Source organism: Emys orbicularis, chromosome 3 (genome assembly GCF_028017835.1).
Source record: "Emys orbicularis isolate rEmyOrb1 chromosome 3, rEmyOrb1.hap1, whole genome shotgun sequence".
Taxonomy (NCBI): domain Eukaryota; kingdom Metazoa; phylum Chordata; order Testudines; family Emydidae; genus Emys; species Emys orbicularis.
Genome location: NC_088685.1, coordinates 176,017,068 through 176,038,645, shown reverse-complemented (window position 1 = coordinate 176,038,645; position 21,578 = coordinate 176,017,068). Strand labels below are relative to the sequence as shown.

The 21,578-nt window shown below is 44.0% G+C and overlaps 1 protein-coding gene across 2 annotated transcripts in view; it reads right to left on the bottom strand.

Annotated features, from left to right (window-relative positions):
- Positions 1-341: 341 nt before the first annotated feature.
- The window catches only part of MTA3 (metastasis associated 1 family member 3), a 150,937-nt gene continuing 129,700 nt past the window's right edge, over positions 342-21,578 (bottom strand). The window contains exons 11-14 of one of the 2 annotated variants that reach the window (XM_065400884.1): positions 12,168-12,226; positions 2,805-2,929; positions 1,535-1,686; positions 342-663 (exon numbers count right to left, since the gene is read on the bottom strand). In XM_065400884.1, coding sequence (XP_065256956.1) covers positions 418-663; positions 1,535-1,686; positions 2,805-2,929; positions 12,168-12,226 — 582 coding nt within the window. In that variant the 3' untranslated portion in view covers positions 342-417. Of the gene's footprint in view, positions 664-1,534; positions 1,687-2,804; positions 2,930-12,167; positions 12,227-21,578 lie in introns of those variants that run through there. The other variant, XM_065400885.1, reaches the window with a different exon arrangement.

Sequence of the window (21,578 nt, the reverse complement as noted above, 5' to 3'; positions counted from 1 at the left end):
GTATCTTTAGTTGTGAAAAACAAAAAATAAATGCTTTAAAAGCAAACTCATATTTCACCGTACCTTGTAGGAAATATGGCTTGTGTGTTACAGAACATGAACACCAGTTTCCCATAAGATTTGCTGATACTAGCAAAAACGTTTATGACAGTATGTGATACAGGTGGATGAGAAGATGATGCTCTTTCGTAATCCATTTGCCATACCCCCTTTTCAATTCCCATTTCATTCATACAACTGGCTTGAAATCTTTCCTCAACAGATAGCCTTTGTCTAAATTTGTTGGTGATACACTGGACAAATGTAAACTTAGATCTTGGGGGGAAAATAAAACAAAAGAGTTGTAGACAAGAAATGTTTATTGAAAAAGAAAATAAAATGAAAGACAGAAAATGGTTGGAAGCACAGCACATTAAGCTAGGAATTTAAAAACATCTTACATTCTGCCCTAATGGCAGCACAGTTAATAGGGACAAAGGGACGTCTTGCTGCCTGCCGCAACCGGAGGGTATTTTTGCAGACCTGACGGGCAAGTTTTGTCAAACACGTCGTGTGAAGGAAGAAAGCTTGGCGCGTTTTCACCGCAGACTTTGGACTACCAGTGTTACGGACTGGAGTACCCTGCGTAGCCTGGCGTGACATATGAGTTCTAATACGGGGATCCTGTAAAAAATCATAAAATACACACAACTAAAACGCAACAAAAACAACCACAACACTCTCCAACAGCTACCAAAAATCCCATTACCAATGGTGAAATATAACAAAAGACATCTAAAATTCTTTAGTAAAATGACCAAAATTGAAAGAGAAATGAAGAAATTAGCATATTTTCCTACACAATTGAAGAAGAAACATTGTAGGTCATTTCCCTTAAATTTACGCATCAGAAATAACCACGCAGAATTCACCCAAAGTTTGGAGAAGTCCAGAGGACTAACCATAGGAATATGTAATGCCACATAAAAAGATTTGAGTTTTGGCATTTTATAGATACCAACACCATTTGATTGATGAGGTGACACTGATCACCCACCAGAGATGCATGAAGGTCATTTTTTTATTTAGGACCCCAGTCACAAGGAAAGTTGAAGGGTGAAATTCACCTCTGCAGAAAGACAGCTCAAGGCCTATGCACCACTCATTAAAGACTTCAAAATTAGGCTTCAGTAATGCATAAATCTTGTGCTGGATCTCTGCTGAGATGTGACTTTCACTCAGGTTCCACTGAGTACAGTGGGACGGATTTTGCAAGGAAGTAACTTTATACAAAGGAGTAAATGTTTGCTGCCCTGGTCCTTTAGATTGTAAAACATATGGGCCAGTAAAACACTATGTCTCACTCTATGCTTTGTAAAGCACTGAGCACAGTCAAACCTGAAATAAATATTAATAACTCAATACCACAAAAAGTATAAAATGTTCAGTTTCTCAGCAGAGGCTCAAGAAACATTACATGCAACATTTTAAATCACGGTAACTACTGAGAAATGTGTCACTCTTATATCAGAAACATTTGCCTACATAATCCTACCTCTGTGGTCTGACAGGGAGATAGTTTCTCTTCTTCTGTCTGAGTTGGCATTTTCAGGCCACCATATTTCTTCCAATAAATCCAGCAAGATGCACACAGTCTACACTGCATGTTAGGGGGACCCCAAGAATACCACTGATGAGACTGGGTGGCTAAGGATGAGAAAAAAAAATACAGCTGAATTGATGTATGTTGCATTACATATAATACATTCAAAAACACTATATGCTATTACTATTCCTCAAGAGCATTATTAAAAGAAGTACTACAAATTTATCAGAGTGAAAAACAGAACTTATTTTAAGGTGATTTAGAGGTCTTATAAAACAATTTAAAAAATTTTTATGGAAAAATAAATAAATTTCCCTATCAGTTTTGAACTTGGGATCCCTAAACATTAGGAAAAGACTAATTTATTTCCTATGTTTTCAATGAAGTAAAAGAAAACAATGCCCCTGAACCCAGAAGAGGTCAAAACTTTTGGTTTTTTTATGTATCATACAAAACTACTGTTTATGGACCTGATCCCACCCCCATTAAGTCTACTTTTGAGTAGACCTAAAACTGGCCTAAACGAAGAGCTTTGCACAGAGGAATCTCCCCACTGGAAGACAGTCAACCATATATTTAATTTTGCTTTCTGTATGAAATATCGTTAAAATTGCATTTGGTGTTCATTATAGAGAGGTGAACAGCAAGGGCACTTTTTATATAAGCTTAGTCACAACTCTAAAGATATATCTCATCTCTTTTTAAGTACTTGACCTCTTTTGAGCTGAGACCACCACCTGTGCCAAATTTGGTCATATTCTCTCTCATTTGTGCCAAGTCCTGTGGTGAGGTTTGCTATGTAGAAAAGTCCACTAGGGACCTTCCTAAACTCACAAAATGCATTTGCACTTGTGACCAAAGTCAGGATTTGAATACAGAGCTCCAAAGATAAAAGATCACTGTACCAACTCCAGCACATTACCTTGATTCCAGCTCCCTATCCATCCAACTATTACAGTTTTTAAATAGGTCATAAACTTGGACTAAAATATTGAAGTTAATCTATTACAGTGGTGTGGTTCTGATTTAAGAGTTAAATATGCAGCATTTCTCAATTCTAACTATCAAAAAGAAATCAACCTACACTTTGCTTGGAATGTGGTAACAGATTCAACGAATACATCTGTTTTATCAGAGGGTGCACTGGCAAAAAACTGCCCCACAAATGTTCAAATGACATCTGCACTCTTAACACTCACACAAAAAAAATCTTACTTACCATAGCAACTTTCACAAGCCCGGCCTATTAATGAGGTCTGTGTCTGATAAGATGCTCCCATAGCTCCATTCACTGCACCTGGTTTCCCGTTGTTGCTGGATAGTTGATTGGGATTTGGTTTGTTGCTTTAAATAAAATAAAAAGTAATCTCTCAGAAAATATTTTAGTAACCAGTTAATTAACATGAACAAGATTTCATTCTGTGTTTCTGTTTCATAAACTGCACCATCTGTAACAAATTCTTCTGAGTAACAAAATTTATTTCTATGTTTCTCTAATAAATTGTTTAGGTTACAGACAAAAACATGTTCATCATATAAACAGCTGATGAAAGGCTTTGCAAGACTAAGGTCTAAATGTAAAATGCTGGAACACAGGTCATCACTGAGTTTTACATAGTACATTCAGCCTCCCCCCATCACATGATGCTTTGGAGATATCCCACTGCACAGAAAACAAAGATGTTTTTCTAGAAAACCAAAAATCAATCTTCACACATCAAGACAAGGCTGTGCTGAAAAAAATGGTGAATTCTCCACTGGGACAAATGTGTGAAGATTTATAACCTGTAACAGTGATACATTTCACATGACTGCATTCCTGAATTAGCAGCAAAAATCTGTTTTTTTCTAGCAATGAAAGAGACATTGGCTCTCAATATCTTTGATGATCTAACTTGCTCCCCCAACTGGCTGTAGGAGCCAAAGGAGCAGGGGATGGTAGAGACGGACCTTTTCTTTCTTCCAGTAGCAGAAGGTTCTTTGCTGAGTACCTTTGCTCTTTTCTTTAAACCTTGTGCTGCTTGGGGACTTCCCAATAACTGTAGTCTCGAGTGCACAGTGGACCTCTAAAGCACCAGAAAGCACAACATTTGAATATACAGAGGAAACCCTAAAGCAGTACCAAGTTTAAAAAGTGGATTCTAATAGACAGGGTCCAAAAATGACTGGTCTGTGTAAAATAATTTTGGGATGTGGAGTGGGGAGGGAAGTAAACATGGGCTTGTTTAGGCCTTGTCTACACTACGAGAGTACTTCGATTTTAGTTAATTCGACTATGTGGAATCGATATTACTAAGTCGAACGTGTGTGTCCACACTAAGGACAGTAATTCGACTTTGTGAGACTTTGTGAGTCCACACTAACGGGGCAAGCGTCGACATTGGAAGCGGTGCACTGTGGGCAGCTATCCCACAGTTCCCGCAGTCCCCCCTGCCCTTTGGAATTCTGGGTCGAGCCCCAAATGCCTTCTGGGTAAAAAAATGTGTCGAGGGTGCTTTTGGGCGCCTGTCGTCATCCGTCCGTCACTCAAGCCCTCCCTCCCTCCCTCCCTCCCTCCCTGAAAGCGCCGGCGGGAAATAATTTCGCGCGCTTTTCTGATTACTGACAGCGCGGACGCCACAGCAGTGCGAGCATGGATCCCGCTGCGACCATCGCTGCAGTTGTGGCAGTTCTCAACGCCTCGCAGCTTCTCCTCCACCTGTACCAGAGGCAGCTGCAGATCAATCATGAGAGGAGGCTACGGCACTACCGTGACGGCATGAAGTCGGACACTAGCTCCGACCTCTCTGAGAACATGAGACCCAGCGCCCAGGACATCTCGCTGTCACTGGGTCTTGTTGATACTGTTGAACGGCGATTCTGGGCCCGTGAAACCAGCACGGAATGGTGGGACCGCATAGTGCTGCAGGTCTGGGATGAATCCCAGTGGCTGCGCAACTTTCGCATGCGGAAGGGGACTTTCCTCGAACTGTGTGAGTTGCTGTCCCCTGCCCTGAAGCAAAAGGACACCCGGATGCGGGCAGCCCTGACTGTCCAGAAGCGAGTGGCCATAGCCCTCTGGAAGCTCGCAACGCCAGACAGCTACCGGTCCGTCGCTAACCAGTTTGGCGTGGGCAAGTCTACCGTGGGGGTTGCTGTTATGCAAGTAGCCAGGGCAATCGTCAAGCTACTGCTATCTAAGGTAGTGACCCTGGGAAACGTTGAGCTCATCAGAGATGGCTTTGCCGAGATGGGATTCCCAAACTGCGGTGGGGCTATAGATGGGACTCACATCCCTATCCTGGGACCGGACCACCAGGCCAGCCAGTACATAAACAGAAAGGGATACTTTTCCATGGTGCTGCAAGCACTGGTGGACCATCGGGGACGTTTTACCAATATCTACGTTGGATGGCCTGGCAAGGTTCATGACGCTAGGGTGTTCAGGAACTCTGGTCTGTGTAGACGGCTGCAGGAAGGTCTTTACTTCCCGGACCACAAAGTAACTGTTGGGGATGTGGAGATGCCTACAGTCATCCTCGGGGACCCTGCATACCCGCTAATGTCCTGGCTCATGAAGCCCTACACTGGCGCACTGGACTCAGGGAAAGAACTATTCAACTACCGGCTCAGCAAGTGCAGAATGGTGGTGGAGTGTGCTTTTGGCCGTCTCAAGGGCAGATGGAGAAGCCTACTCACTCGCTGTGATCTCAGCGAGACCAATATCCCCATTGTGATAGCTGCTTGCTGTGTGCTCCACAATTTGTGTGAGAGCAAGGGGGAGACCTATATGTCAGGGTGGGAGGTTGAGGCAAATAGCCTGGCTTCTGATTACGTCCAGCCAGACAGCAGGGCGATTAGAAGATCACAGCGGGACGCACTGTGCATCAGGGAGGCTTTGAAAGCCAGGTTCCTGACTGAACAGGGTCTCCAGTGACTTTTTACTTTGTGGACACAGATGCTGAACCTGCCCCCGTTTCTTTACCCAGTTACTGTTGACTATCCTTCCAAGTTACATACCCCCTTCCCCACCTTCCCAACAAATAAAATCTGTTCTGTTCTGTTAATGAACAAGGTTCTCTTTTTTACTGTTTTCGCGGGAATGTTTTAAACCGGGGACGCAGACTGTGGCGGGGGGCGGGCTTACTGTTTTGATGCAAATGATGCTTCTAAAGTCCGGGAATGACAGGCTCCGCAGTGCTGCATTGGTTGTTTCAACGCAGCCTGCCAGCAGTCCTGGGCGGGACTGGATGTATGTGTCGGCCAAGTGACTTTCTGGCAGGGGGTGGAGGGTAACAGATCCCCTGCTGCGTGGCTCTGTGATCCAGGATAAGGACCGCGGCATAGGATCTCTAACTGCCCTCCCCCGACACAAAGTCACAGATCAACCCCCTCGCACCCCAGAACAAGAAAACCGCCTCCCAGACTGACCAGGGTAACTGGTGACTGTGCTGTGTATGTGTCCTGATGCTGGACCTGCCCCCGCCTCTGTAGCCTGCTACAGGTGACTGTCCTGTCCAAGTAACAAACCCCTTCCCCCCCTTCAGACAGAATCCCCTCCAAAAGACACTCTCGGAAACAGTACTTAACAGAAACAGATGTTTTATTACGAACCGCACATGAAAAGGGGGGGGGGGAAGGAAACTTGGACATGGGCTAGTGTGAGATGGGTAGAAAAGGACTTTTCAAAGTTTGGAACGAGAGCCTTCCATTGCTGCAGCAGTGTGCAGTGGCCGACTGACAGTTTTAACGGCCCTTGCCGCCCCTCCTTCTTTGTACTTTTGGTGAGGGGGGTGTGGGACTTGGTGGCGGGGGAGGGCGGTTAGAGATAGACAGCAGCAGTGCTCTGTCCTCCTGCCTCCGGTCTTGCAGAACATCCACTAGGCGCCGGAGCGTCTCCGTTTGCTCCCTCATTAGTCCAAGCAGGGTTTGAGTAGCCTGCTGGTCCTCCTGGCGCCACCTCTCCTCCCGTTCCATGACTGCTCTGTGCATTTGTGACAAGTTCTCCCTCCACTGTGTCGTCTGGGCTGCCTGCTCTCGTGAGCACTCCATAAGTTCATAAAACATGTCTTCACGAGTTTTTCTCTTCCTTCTTCTAATCTGCGCTAGCCTCTGGGAGTGTGATGCCAGGCTGGGTTGGGAGACAGTCGCAGATGTGTCTGTGGGAATGGGAAAAAGGGAGTAAATTCCTGAGACAGATAAATGAAGTTGCTAACAAAGAGCATAGTCTTTCTCTGTGAACAACACCATGCACTGCACCTTTCACATGCGCACTCAGGACAAGGTCGAATTTTCGGCCCTCGCCTTATGTGTCTGGGGTCCTGCAGTTGCGATCAGAGAAGCGTTGCAGGACACCTCTACTTCTGCTGCGGGAAAACATGGTAAGCCGTAGACTTGTGGCAGCTTAAACATGTAATAGTAGCACTGGGCTCCTTTCGCACTGAATGCAAGGCCACTCTCTGCTGGCAGCAATCAGGGAAGCATGAGCTCTGCCCCTATCCCACCACCTCGCGGCTGTCCCCGGGAAAGATCCCTGTATGCTGCCCCTCTGCCGCCTCCACCGCGTGGCTGTAAAGCAGTCCAAATACTAACATTCCCCTCCCTAATTTAAAGCAGTGCGTCATGTGTGACATAACCCTCATGAGGATCTCGGAGACCGAGAGGGGAAGGATGCTGCGTGAATGCATGCAGAGGCCTGGGCCATATGCCGCCATGCTGTGCCGCGCACTGATCCCCGACTACCTCATGGACTCATGGCGTGGGAACGTGTGCTACCACGGGGGACCAAACAAGATTGCCCTGCCGTTGAACCTCGTGCGCATGCTGGAGCGGTACCTCCAGGAGAGCTATGGGAAGCTATCCCAGGAGGACTGTCTGTCCATTCCCGGGCACATTGACCGCCTTTTCCTTTAGGTTGAGCATAACGGACTACAGAGTGGAGGGGCCGTGTTGTGGACTAATCATGAATATCCGGACAGTACTTGATTTTCTATACATAGTTAGTAGTAAAAAGTTTACTAAGCCAACTAAATCATGAACAACAAATTACTGATATAGTTATTATTCCTGTTTTGTTATAAATAAAAGTTTCTATGTTTAACTGAGTGACTGAAAAGCCCATTCTTAACAATATAAATATTCCACTTATGTTAAAATGAAATGTTTAGATGTTTAAAGCACTCACTGCTTGATCCTTCCCCTGATTCGGTGTCCGGGGTAAGGGCTGTGGACGGTTGGTAGGGGATCTCGGTAAGGGTGATGAAGAGCTCCTGGCTGTCGTTGAAATCAGCGGTGCAAGCGCTGTCGACTGCCTCGTCCTCCTCATCTCCTTCCTCATCTTCCCCGTCACCTAACATTTCCGAGGAGGAACCGGCCGTGGACAATATCCCATCCTCGGAGTCCACGGTCACTGGTGTGGTAGTGGTGGCGGCCGCACCTAGGATGGAATGCAGTGCCTCGTAGAAACGTGATGTGTGGGGCTGGGATCCGGAGCGTCGGTTTGCCTCTTTGGTTTTTTGGTAGCCTTGTCTCAGCTCCTTGATTTTCACGCGGCACTGCGTTGCATCCCGGCTGTATCCTCTCTCTGCCATGGCTTTAGAGATCTTCTCATAGATCTTTGCATTCCTTCTTTTGGAGCGCAGCTCTGAAAGCACGGACTCATCGCCCCACACAGCGATGAGATCCAAGACCTCCCGATCAGTCCATGCTGGGGCCCTCTTTCTATTAGATTGCACGGCCAACTCTGCTGGAGAGCTCTGCATCGTTGCTAGTGCTGCTGAGCTCTCCACGCTGTCCAAACAGAAAATGAGATTCAAACTGGCCAGACAGGAAAAGGAATTCAAATTTTCCCGGGGCTTTTCCTGTGTGGCTGGTCAGAGCATCCGAGCTCTAAGTGCTGTCAAGAGCGTCAACAGAGTGGTGCACTGTGGGATAGCTCCCGGAGCTATTACCGTCGATTTCCATCCACACCTAGCCTAATTCGATATTGCCATTTCGAATTTAGCGCTACTCCTCTCGTTTTCGAGGATTACAGAAGTCGAATTTAAAAGAGCTCTATTTCGAACTAAGTAGCTTCCTGGTGTGGACGGGTGCAGGGTTAATTCGATGTAACGGCGCTAAATTCGATATAAGCTCCTAGTGTAGACCAGGCCTTAGAGAAGACCAATTTACCAAACTAATTTACATAAGAGCACATGGGGATTTGTTATTATTTTGTTGATGAAAAGGTAGTATACAAGAACTAGGTAGCACTATTATTATTGAACCAGTCTGCCCAGCTTTCATTTTTACATGAGAAAATTTGCATGTAAATGGATAGCCTGGCACAGACCTACGGTTGCCAAAGCAGAAATAAAATTTTCTCTCTTATTCAACGTATTATTGTACTAAGAAAAGGTACAAAACATTCACACAGAAAAAAATATTAATGCATACACCAAATGCTAAACTCAAAATAAGGAAAATTTAAAAATAAAATTGAAAGCTATTGTTTGTAGGGTATAGCTCTGCTAGTTCCAAGTTATGAGAGAGATAAGATGGGTGAGGTAATACCTTTTATTGAACCAACTTCGGTTCGTAAAGAGAGACAAGCTTCCGAGCTACACAGAGCTCTCCTTCAGGTCTGGGAAAGATACTCCCAGTGTCACAGTTGAACACCAGATGGAAAGAGTCGCAAAACGATTACTCCATATCTGACCTCTCAGCCCTCATCCTCAAAGGAAACCTGCACAGCACTTTCAAAAGACAACCCTAGGAGCTTAAATTCATTACTTTGCTAAACTCTTAAAATCATGGACTCAACAGAGACACTGGTTTTATGTCTCAAAACAACAATCTGTAACTCACTAACCCTCCTTTGTCCTATGACGGCAAAAGGGGCGACTCATGGGTAGGGCACGAAGGGTCAAGTGCCCCTCCAGGAGCCAGCCCAGGTGGGGAGAGGAAGGAGCGGGGCCAGAGCCGGAAGGGAAGAGGCGGGGCCAGAGCCTCTTCTAGCCACGCTACCTGGGACGATGCCCAGTGCAGCGCAGCAGCTGACTGGGAGAGTGCCTGGCTGAGGCAGCAGCAGGGTGCCCTCTGCCCAGGCTCAGCTTCTGGGGACAGGAGCCAACTCTGAGCATGCCAGGAAGGGCATGGAGGACTCCGGCTTGCTCGGCCGGTGTCCCCAGAAGCTGAGCCTGGGTGGGCCGCAACCAGGCGCTCTCCCAGGCAGCTGCACCGGGCAGTGTTCAGGAGAGGCTCTGGGGCCGCAGCCAAACATACCGGGAGAGCCAGCCCAGCGGGAGGACAGAGCGCCTCCCTCTCTCCCCCCGCCCCTCCCAAGGTAATGTGGGATGGGGAGAGGACAGGGAGATTGCAGAGGGCCCGGGCTGGGAGTGGGGTGGGGAGGAGTCATGTGTGGGGGTCATGTGGGGAGGTCACATGCCCCCCCTTTAACTGGTACCCCCTTTGTGTACCTCCCACGAGTAGCCGATTCCACCTTGTATTTAGTTGTGACATTCTGATTACTTTCCCCGGACCTGGAGAAGAACTCTGTGTAGCTCAAAAGCTTGTCTCTTTCAGCAACAGAAGTTGGTCCAATAAAAAATATTACCTCCCCACCTTGTCTGAAATAAAAAGGATGGTATTCTAACCAGGAAGTACATTTCTTATGGAGTGAAAGTGTCATTACATGAGCTTATACCAATTAAGTCAAAGGGAAGATTCTGCACTTAACTACATTTGTTGGGAGGAGCAAAAAAATCCAACCTTTTATTAGTTTAAAGTAAATTCGCTGAGATTAAGGGAATTAAGCAACGAAATTTAGGGCCTGATTTAGTAGTTCTTAGTTCAAGCAATATTCCCATTGATTTAAACACATGGAAAGAGCTTAGAGTGGTGGGATCTGGCAACAACCTCCCATGTACTAGGGAAGCTATACGGGACCAGCATATCCCACAAACCAGGCAACAGTACTACAGCTATCTCATATTTATCCACTTTGGTGTTCCTGTAGCTTCCTCTGATGCACTGGTTACTGGCCACTGTCAGAAACGGGATACTGGACTAAACCAATCCTATGTCTGATCCAGTATGACAGTTCCCATGTGGGAACACTGCCTACTTTCCCTTAGGGTCAATACTCACCCGCAGTGCAAAAGGGCTCAAAGCCACACATCCAAGGTGCAACCTATACCTCTCTGTACTGACTTCAGTAAACATGCTGCAAGGATGTTGAATGTGAAAGCATTATGTAAGTGCTAATTATTATTTTTATTATTTATCTGCCACAATCACCAAAATAGTATTCTTAGCGCAATTATTTTACCTAACTGTTGATGATTGTACACTCATATGATTATTCCCAGAATACTGCTCTGACTTTAGGATGTCACAAATTATCCATCATCCAAAATTATTAACATCATTTTTAAAATTTTTATTTTATTAGTACTGGTTTGGGCTTTAAATAACACTCATTGAGACATTTTCAAAAGGTTGGATTCATTAAAAGCTAAAATCTATTGCAGTCTATCCACTGCCTTCTACTATTAAATCTGTCTGGGAAGAGAGTTTGCATGAAAGACACTATATAAAATGAAATTGTACTGTATGTAGTTTACACAGGACTCTACACAGGTGACACTTTTTTCAGGTATTCTGTTCTCTGCACATGTGCAGAATTACCATTTATGTCAATAGGAAATCCATACACATATGGAAAGTAGAACATAGTGGTGCACAGCTTAAAGGAGAATTTTGCCCCTAATCCTTGCTAGTCCCATAACCCTGAGGAAATCATTAATGTGAAAGACATGGATTATTGCTCATTCCCATAAACCACATGTTTACAAAAACAGATCTTTAGCATTACATTTAAATCCCAAAAGCTAAATAACTAAAAACATTATGAGGACAAACCACAAAAATAAAAGATTTTGTTAACAGGGCTTAGTTCACAGAGAAGGGATTTAGAGCTGTCCATAGCCTTATCATTTAAGGTCATAATGTGTTTCTTCTCGTATCACCTAATTGGTTTAAGAATATACTGTAAACTATAATTGTAAGGTAAAAGTATCTGGTTTAACAAACAATTGCTTAGACTTTGAAATGTTGCATTTATTCACATATATAACTGCACTCCAGAGAGATTCTAAAAAGATTACTTGGCAAAATCTGCTTTATAAATGGCAACAAGGGCACATTATGTATATTACCAATCCACACAGCATTTTAACCAGTCTAGTTCTCTTTGGTTTTACTTCTATTTATCTTATTCAAGGAAAATGGTGGACAAGAACAAAGGGATGAATTAAATACAAGGGCCTCACAAAGAGAGCATCATGATCAGTCCTTGCCTTAATCATGCTGGGTGTGTTACAGGGATCCACAATCAAAATCATGTTAATAATAAGCCACAGAAGGATCAAAATCTTAGTATCTATCAAGTTACTGTAATATAATTGTTTTATCTAGCACATCTTACATATATACAGAGCATTATCAAGTCAGGTCCATTTTCTTTCATTTTTACTGGTGTTCTGACAATGGGATGTGCATTTTTTATCTATACATTATGTCTCTTCAATCAAAGTGACAAAGTATAAACATTTGCTATACTTACTAGGTTGGGATGTACACTTGTTTCAATTTACTTTCTGCTTCAGCTGCCTTCAGACGTTTCTAATTGAAAAGACAATGTATTTTTAATACACTATTAATTTTTGATCACTGCAAACAAAATATTTAAAGACAACTTCCACTTAGCTTTTGTGAGATCACAAAGGCCTTGAAATTAATTGTAGACCCTAATAACTCAAAACAAACATCACTGCAATTGTTTCCACTCAATAAAAGTATATTCCACTCAATAGAAAAATCACAAACACCAACAAAAGTATTAAGGCACATCTAATTTTACAATACTGAAAAGAGAGAGAGAGAGAGTGCGTGCACGCACGCAACAGCCAGGAGTCAGCATTCACTTTATAAAATACATCATTCTAGCTCACCTTAGTAGGAGAATATGGGTATGACTACACTACAGAGACAATATCAGCATAGCTACATCACCATAGCTATGCCGGCATAACCCTATATAGCATAGATGCAGCCTACACTGACAGAAGGGGCTTTTCCATTGGTGCAGGAAGACCCCCTCCCCGAACAATGGTACCTACGTCAACAGAAGCATTTTTCGGTTGACAAAGCTGTGTCTATGCTGGGGGTTAGATCAGCATAGATATGTTGGTCTGGAGTGTGTGTTTTTCATGCCCTGGCTGACGTAGTAATTCGACCTAACTTTTAAGTACAGACCAAGCCTAAGAGAAGTACAGAAGAGTACAGGGAATGGAAAATAATGATGAGTGCATGATGAAACTACACATCTACAGTATTTTTGATTGAGCATGTGTTTGTTCAATCAAGGCCAAGGCTACGATTTTCAATTAAGCCTGTGGGAGTTAAGCACCTAACTTCTTTAGACTCTCTTGAATACTCCAGCCCAAGAACATAACAGCAGCATGGCAACTTTGTTACTGCTAAAATATTCTGTTGAATTTACTTGGTTATGATTTTGTTTATATTTGCTACCAACATAACTCTCTTAAACTTAGGAATGTGTTGTATACTCAAACTAGCATTCATCATTGTTTTAGGACTATTTTGCTTATCTTCACAGACATACAGCCAAGACAAAAGCTGTTCACGGGGCATGTTGGAAAATAAATAATCTCTGATGCTATGAGATTTATATTGTAAAAGAAACCCCAGAAAATAATATGATTTATTACTGAAAATTCCACAATATTATGATACAAGACAGCACAACTAAGGCATGGAATCTTGGAAGTTAACAAAAAATACTTTGTTTTTCCACTCTGCTAAAAGAGCATGTTTTGGAAATCACCAATTAAATTACACTACATATTGGGTGAAATCCTGGCTTCACAGCAATGAGAGTTTTGACATTGACTTCAATGAGGGATTTCATCTGCCTTGTTTTTACTGTGTGATATCACCATATATGGGGAGGTTTAAGACTTTGGCTTTGTTCCTCATCATACATGCAAACAAAACATTGCACATGACATCATAATGCAATACCCGATATAAAATTGTGAATGTGACAAGTACTAAACCCTTTGGTACCATAATATTCTCTAGTTTTTGATCAATCAAGATATAAATGCACGTGCATATAACTGTGCAAAAAAACACACAGGACACCAATCACAAAAGTAGCCAACTGGTGTTTTTAGAGTAAATGAAGTTCACAAGGGAAACATCCCAGGCACTGTGAGAAATAGCAGTTTTCGAAATGGTAGGATGAAAGAGTAATTATTGCAGTACCCTAGCCTGCAGTTGAAGTATCCAGTGACTTGCACTATGTCACTGAAAGGATTCAATGAAATCCTTTGTCTACATATATTACACGTATACATTTAATATCAGAGATTCAAACATATAAAAAGTACTTAGCTCGGGGGTGGGCAAACGTTTTCCCCCTAGGGCCACATCTGGGTATGGAAATTGTATGGTGGGCCATGAATGCTCACGAAATTGGGAGTTGGGGTGCAGGAGCAGGTGAGGGCTCTGGCTGGGTGTGCGGGCTCTGGGGTTGGGCTGGGGATGAGGGTTTGGGGTGCAGGAGAGTGCTCCAGGCTGGGATGAGGGGTTCGGAGGGCGGGAGGGGGATCAGGGATGGAGCAGGGGGTTGGGACACAGGAGAGGGTCAGGAGTGCAGGCTCGGGGCGGCGCTTACCTCAAGCAGCTCCCAGAAGCAGTGGCATGGCCCCCCTCCAGTAGGAGGTGCGGCCAGGCAGCTCTGCGCGTTGCCCTGTCTGCAGGCACCGCCCCTGCGGCTCTCAATGGCTGCGGTTCCCAGCCAATGGGCGCTGCGGGGGCAGCATGCGGAGCCCCCTGGCTGCCCCTATGCATAGGAGCTGGAGGGGGGACATGCTGCTCCTTCCGGGAGCCGCACGGAGCGGGGCAAGCCCCTGACCCCTCTCCCCAGAGGGAGCTTGAGGGCTGGATTAAAATGTCTGGAGGGCCGGACGTGGCCCTCGGGCTATAGTTTGCCCACCCCTGAGCTAGCTGCTCCTACAACATCTATAAAAAACAAGTTTATAAAAGAAGTGAGTCTGTTTCTTTTTAAAACTGCCAATTAAATTTCTACAGGAGATGGCAAAAAAATGACAACATTTGCCAAAGCTCTTTATAAGGAGCCAAAAAAGTGGTCATTAAAGAAGCAGTGTGTCTACCTGAGCTTTGCAAAAATCCTGCCAGCCGAGCAAATCCGTTCTGTAATTTGAACAAAGAACCATGATTCCAATTTTCTATAAAGGGCTCCTTGAGGTGACTGCCCCTCCCATCAGAAAAGTTGAGCTTCTTGACTTTCTAGATTACTAAGTGCAGGAGGGATCTCTAACTGTCATAACGGCATTTGAAAACCCAGTACAAAACAGGGCACTGCTGACAGGGCCGGCCCTAGACCAAATGGCACCCCAGGCGTCTTTGGCCCCTCCCCTACACTTGTTAAGCTTTTGAATATCTTATTTTTTATTGCATTTGTAGCCCATTTCATGACTTTGATGCACAATTTATCTCGGTCATATAAGATGATAAATTTGCACACCAGAATCTACATGCAATATATTCATGCGATATATAAGCAAAAAAAAAAAAAAAAAAATCCTCTAAGTTTATAGAAACTTTTTAATTTTAAGAATAACTGAAATGTACTGACATCAAGAAATTGAACTGTGCACCAACACTGGGTGGACCAATATTAAATAGTGTTACAGTAGGTGACAGACTTAGAACCTTAACCTTAGTTCTTTAGTTCAAAAGGTCGCTTTTCTCACCTTTGCTTTCACAAACTGAACAGAAGCTTGGCGCCCTCCACTCCAGGTGGTTGCTTGAGTTGCCTGCCCCTAAATCCGGCCCTGACTGCTGACACCAGGTGTGCCCTGTGGCTCACTTCCACACTACTTCTGCAAGGTCCTCATGGAGTGGGAAACAAACTTTGGAGGAGGGGTTCTATGGAGACTGAAACAGCCTCTTCCTCAGGTCTTTCTGCTTATGGGTGACAGTCTTAGACACATCCAGGACTTCAGATATTGCTGTTCCATGGGAGCCAGAGATCTCATTTGCAAACACACTGACTTGCTCTTGCAATTGGGGAGGGCCTTCCCCCCTCAAGGAAGCACTCCTCCTACTCCTAGCTCTCACGGACTGGGGAAGGGCACTGAGACACCCAAGGCAGTGCCCTGGGATATCCTTCCAGGAGGAAGACCTCGCTGTGCCCAGGGAAGGGGGGTAGCAGGAATTGGGCCTCATCTACCTGAAAGATCTCTTGTGGTGAGAGGACGTACAAGCTCTGTTGCTCAACCATGAAACCCTGTGGCTTCTGGGGGAGAGAAAAAGTACTATCCCCATACCAGGTAAGAGGCTAGGGAAGAGCAGGGTGAAGCTGGCCTGGTTGTGGGGACTCCCTCCTCCCTCATACCTTATTGAGTTCTTCTACAGATCTCTGCCTTGGCCCTGACACCCATATTAGACTGGCCAATGTCTACCTAGATAAGTTTGGGGGAAAGGAGGGTCTTCTTTTGGAGTCACTTCTCAGGAGGAAGATTTCAAGAGGAAGGCTGTACACAAAGGCCCTGACACCGTTGGCACCAGATTATTTTATAGATGCGGCAGTGTTTGGTATGATTCTGAAGGAACCGCCTCAATCACTAAGGTACTGCACTTCAGCCAGGACCCCACTAAGTACTGTAACACAGATGTAGCTTGCAGAAAGAGTGTAGGCTGCAGAGAAGAAGGGATGTACTAGGAGCAAAGTGCTTAGCAAAAGCTAGACCAGACATACCTGTGCCAGAGCCGAGGAGCAGCAGCCCAGCTTCATACTTGGGGTGTACCTTGCAAAAATGGATCCTTACCCAACAATACTTATAGTCTAACTTTCCAGCTGATGTGGCAGTAAGTTAATGTGCTGTGATGAAATGGGGACCCAACATATGGGAACCATGGAAAAGGCCTCCAGCAGTGACAATCGACAGGTAAATGAGTGGCCTTGAGAGGTAACTGGGAAAATCTTTCAATAAACAAAGTATCTTCATTGTCACTGCGAACTACTGTTCAGAGGGAGCCTATGAACAGGGCTCATGTATTCCACAATTTTGCAGCATTCATCCCTTGCTGCAGATTTACACTCCTAAAATCATGTCTTTCATTAAATAAATGCTCATTCCTTATGGTGCCTGAAATAATCTGCATAGTGTAAGCACAGTATAACTGCCTAGGTTGGCACAGCCTGGAAAAATAGCTCTGAAGGTGTGAACTGCCCCATTCATCTTAGTCAGGGCCATCTGGATTCCACAACTGTGGTATTTGGCATTTTTCTAAGATACCAGATAATCCAGCATTTTTGCCGTTTTCCTGCAGTCAAACATACAACATTTTGTTTCATATCTCCCAGTCCAACCGTTTCCGCCCATCAGCTGCCTCTTGCTTTCCAGCTTTCCCTACAAAAGCAAGTTAATTGGATTGCAATGTCTGTTCCCTGCACTGTTCTATGGAGACAGGCAGCAGGAGTTTGGTGAAGCATGGCTGAAGTCCACCTTGCAGCCACAGGGCAGTGGGAGCCAAAACGTTGGGTAGGCTGGAGAACAGGCTGAGGCTCAAAGAGCCATGGACATGAGTTTCTGATGCCTGCTACAAGTTCCCCCCATCCCTGTCACGTGTGGGGAATAAAGATTGGAGCCAGCCTGCATGGACATTTGTGGTACTTGAGGCCTGTGGCATGCAACCAGGCTGCCTGGAGAGCACAGAAATAAATAATAATAAACCTTGAAAATAAATAACAAATAACAAATTTAACATTAATATGCATTTTCTTAGCTTAGCTTTGTATTCATGTGGGGCAATGAAAAGTAACGGCATTTCATTGCGACAGAATTAACAGAAAGGAGAGAGACAAGAATTCATTTTTGACTCAAGAGATTCAACTTAGTAGAGTATTACGATTCAGTTCAGAAAATCACCACTTAAGGGTAGGATTGTGGGATCAGTGCCATGTCCTTGAATGAAACAGATCCTCTTGGCACTATGCATTGAGAAATTAAGGCATAATCAGCAGCAGATGTTGCAGTGCAAACCCTATGATGCTATGGCAAAATAAAATAAAATAAAAGTAGATTTTAAAATCCTCTGAACAGAAGGAAGGCCTGGAGAACAGGCTCAGATCGATCTAATTTTCTCATCTCTCTAGGGAGAAGGTAAAGACACTATGAAAACTCTCTCTTTTCAAAGAATGTACTAATTGCAGAATACTGGAAGAAGAATACATTGTTCTTTGATAAACGTCATGGGTACCAATTTTATACAATTTCTATACAAAAACAGGTGTGAGACTTAAGACCACATCATAGCTAAGATGATATAAAATGACACAACCATGAGTCTCTCTCTCTCTCTCTCTCACACACACACACACACACACACACACACACACACACACACACACACACACACACACACACACACACACACACACACACACACACACACTCTCTCTCTGAGGTCTCACAGGTGGGCAAAAAGAAAAAGGGCTCTCCTCACAATCCCTAAGCATTAGATCAGGGGTTCTTAAACTGGGGGTCGGGACCCCTCAGGGGGTCACAAGGTTATTACATGGGGGGTCATGAGCTGTCAGCCTCCACCCCAAACCCCGCTTTGCCTCCCACAATTATAATGGTGTTAAATATATAAAAAAGTGTTTTAAATTTACAGGGGGGGGAGTCGCACACTATGTGAAAGAGATCACCAATACAAAAGGTTGAGAACCACTGCATTAGATCATCAGAGCAATAGAGGAAAACTAGGTAAAGGAAGAGAAGCAGCCCATAAATCTTAAGGGCATTTGCAGGGGGAAGAGGGAAACAACCCCACCTCAAAACACCACCAACCTGAGCCTACACAGAGGACAATAGAAAAGAGAGAAATAAGCAGTATGTGGTAGCTAAATTTTAGTACTGGTGTTGGTGTTGTGTGGGAATGACATTTTACCAACTTTTGCCTCTTTATTTACTAAAGTGGATCATATGCATTCTTATATGAAATAATCACACATACTATTTTATGTATAAGCTAAAATTTGGGGGAATGAAGGCCAGATGTATGAAAAATGAAAAAGCAATTTAGCATTTTACATTCTTATTTACTAAAACTACTGTTAATCTTATATGCTTAGGTATCTAACATTGCTCCCTAGAGAGAAGAGTGGTTGTGTCTTGTTTGAATTTACATTAATCATCAAATTACAGATACCAGGAGAGAGGAGGAGGGAGTAGAAAAAGAAGTTCAACCAACATGAGGATGCAATTTTGAAGTGAAATCTTGGTCTTATTGAAGTCAATGGAAAGGATGTGATAAATTGGAGAGTGGTCAAAGAACAGCCACCAGAATGATTAAAGGATTGGTAAACATGCCTTATAGCGAAAGACTCAAAGAGCTCAATCTGTTTAGTTTAACAAAGAGAAAGTTAAAGGGTGACTTGATCAAATGTATAAGCATCCATGAGAGGAACAGAAATTTGATAACAGAGGGCTCTTCAATCTAGCCAAAAAAGGTATAATACAATCCAATGGCTGGAAGGTGAAAGTAGGCAAGTTCAGACTAGAAATAAGGCACACATTTTTAACAGTGAGGGTAATTAACCATGGGAAAAACTTCGTAAGAGATATGGTTGATTCTCCATCACTGCCTATTTTTAAATCAAGACTGGATGTTTTTCTAAAACAGATGCTCTAATTCAAACAGGAATTAATTCTGGGAAGTCCTATGGCATATGTTTCTATGATTCTATGTTATACAGGAGACCAGATTATACAATCACAATGGTCCATCCCAGCTTTATAATCTATGACTCTGCGAACCAGCGGCAGCTCCAGGCACCAGCGCTCCAAGCGCGTGCCTGGGGCGACAAGCCGCGGGGGGCGGCCTGCCAGTCGCTGTGAGGGCGGCAGTCAGGCAGCCTTCGGCGGCTTGCCTGTGGGAGGTCCGCCGGTCCCACGGATTTGGCAGCACTTCAGCGGCGGGTACGCTGAAGCCATGGGACTGGTGGACCTCCCGCACGCATGCCGCTGAATCCACGGGACCAGGGACCTCCCGCAGGCAGGCTGCCTTTGGCAGCCTGCCTGCCATGCTTGGGGCGGCAAAAAAGCTAGAGCCGCCCCTGCTGAGAACAGATTTTAATGGGGTAAAGATTTCACCCACAATCTTTTACTCTTGATAAATAAATGCCATCCCTTCCCAGAAGCATATGTTCTGAACATCACTTCTCTAAGGAATGTGCTGTCCCACAATTTAAGTAAATGTGTAGCAATACCCAGTTCTTAACAAAACAAGAAATAAAACAACAGATTATATGCCTGTCTCATTTAACATAATAAATTAGCAATTCCTGTAGGTCAAACATTCTCTACAGTAAATAAAATGTTTAGTTTTGCAGAAAGAACATTATAGGCCTAAGGGCATGTCTACACTGCTATGAAGTTTGGACTACAAGGGGTGTGAATAGCAGTGCACAACGAAGTGCTGCTCTGTAACTCTCCCATGTGGATGTGTGGCTGTGAACAAAAGAGGTTCCTAGTGCGCCGTAATGCAGTCCTCTTCAAATAGGACATTCATGTGAAGTAGGAACCTTTAGGTTCGCACACACAGCATTCACCCAGAGGAGTTACAGCGCAGCACTTCGGTGCGCACTACTATTCACACCCCAGTAATCTGAACTGCAGGGCGGCAGAGACATGCCCTTAGTTCATTTGTGCAGCATCTTTTCTGCTTAAGGCTTAGTCATGATGCCTCCTTACACATGAACCAGAAATTTAAGAGAAAAAACAAATGGGAAAATCAGAGAATGGACCTACAGTGACTGAGTCCCCTGGCCTCATTCAGTTTCAAAACTACTCTATCAGGTAGTATTCATGAAAAATGCCAGACTGACAGCAACAGTAATTGAAGTGCTAGATTTATCTACTTGACAGGTTCAGTACAGGCAGCAAAGCTTGCCTTACCTATTTCCCTTCACCTTGACTTGGCAGGACCACCCTCTGGAGATGAGGTGGCAGAAGAGTCTCCATGCACATTAAATCATTGCCTTTAGCTGCCAAGCAAGATTATCAATCACAGTAGAACCTTCGAGTTACAAACACCAGAGTTACAAACTGACCAGTCCACCACACACCTCATTTGGAACTAGAACTATGCAATCAGGTAGCAGCAGAGACCAAAAAAACCCCCAAATACAGTACTGTGTTAAATATAAACGACTAAAACAATCAAGGGAAAGCAGCATTTTTCTTTTTCATAGTAAAGTTTTAAAGCTGTATTAAGTCAATGTTCAGTTGTAAACTTTTGAAAGAACAACCATAACATTTTGTTTAGTGTTATGAACATTTCAGAGTTACGAACAACCTCCATTCCCAAGGTGTGCGTAACTCTGAGGTTCTACTGTAGTGGAACTGTTATGTGGAGACCTCCCCTCTGGACTGAGATGACCTAGCCAATTCACACAGGTGAATAAATAGTCATTGAATAGTAAAGTTTTCAGATGAGAACCAGCCTTCCAAAGCTGAAAGAATCCATATATCTCAACCTGACCCATTCCAAGTCCCCTGGGCTTTCCTCCCCCGCTGAAAAGAATGTTTTGAAGTATGGCTCTTCTCTGAAAATGACTATGCAAAAATAGCACTTTCTTGCTGAATAAATTTTCTCCATGTGTGTATTCAGTTCCTGATGTTTACTCTGGTGATTCAAAAAATATGTTTTTACTAAATTTTATTCCTTTAAGCACTGCAAAGCCAACTCAATGGCAGGACCAAGTTCTGAACTCACTCACATCTCTCTAATCTTATGGCCTCCATTGGGGTTGCAGAGACTTAAAGGAGGATAGAAATGAGCTACAGTGCAGTCACAGCTGTAACAGATGTAAAAGAGAAGCATTTGGCATATAGCATTTCTATTATTGATG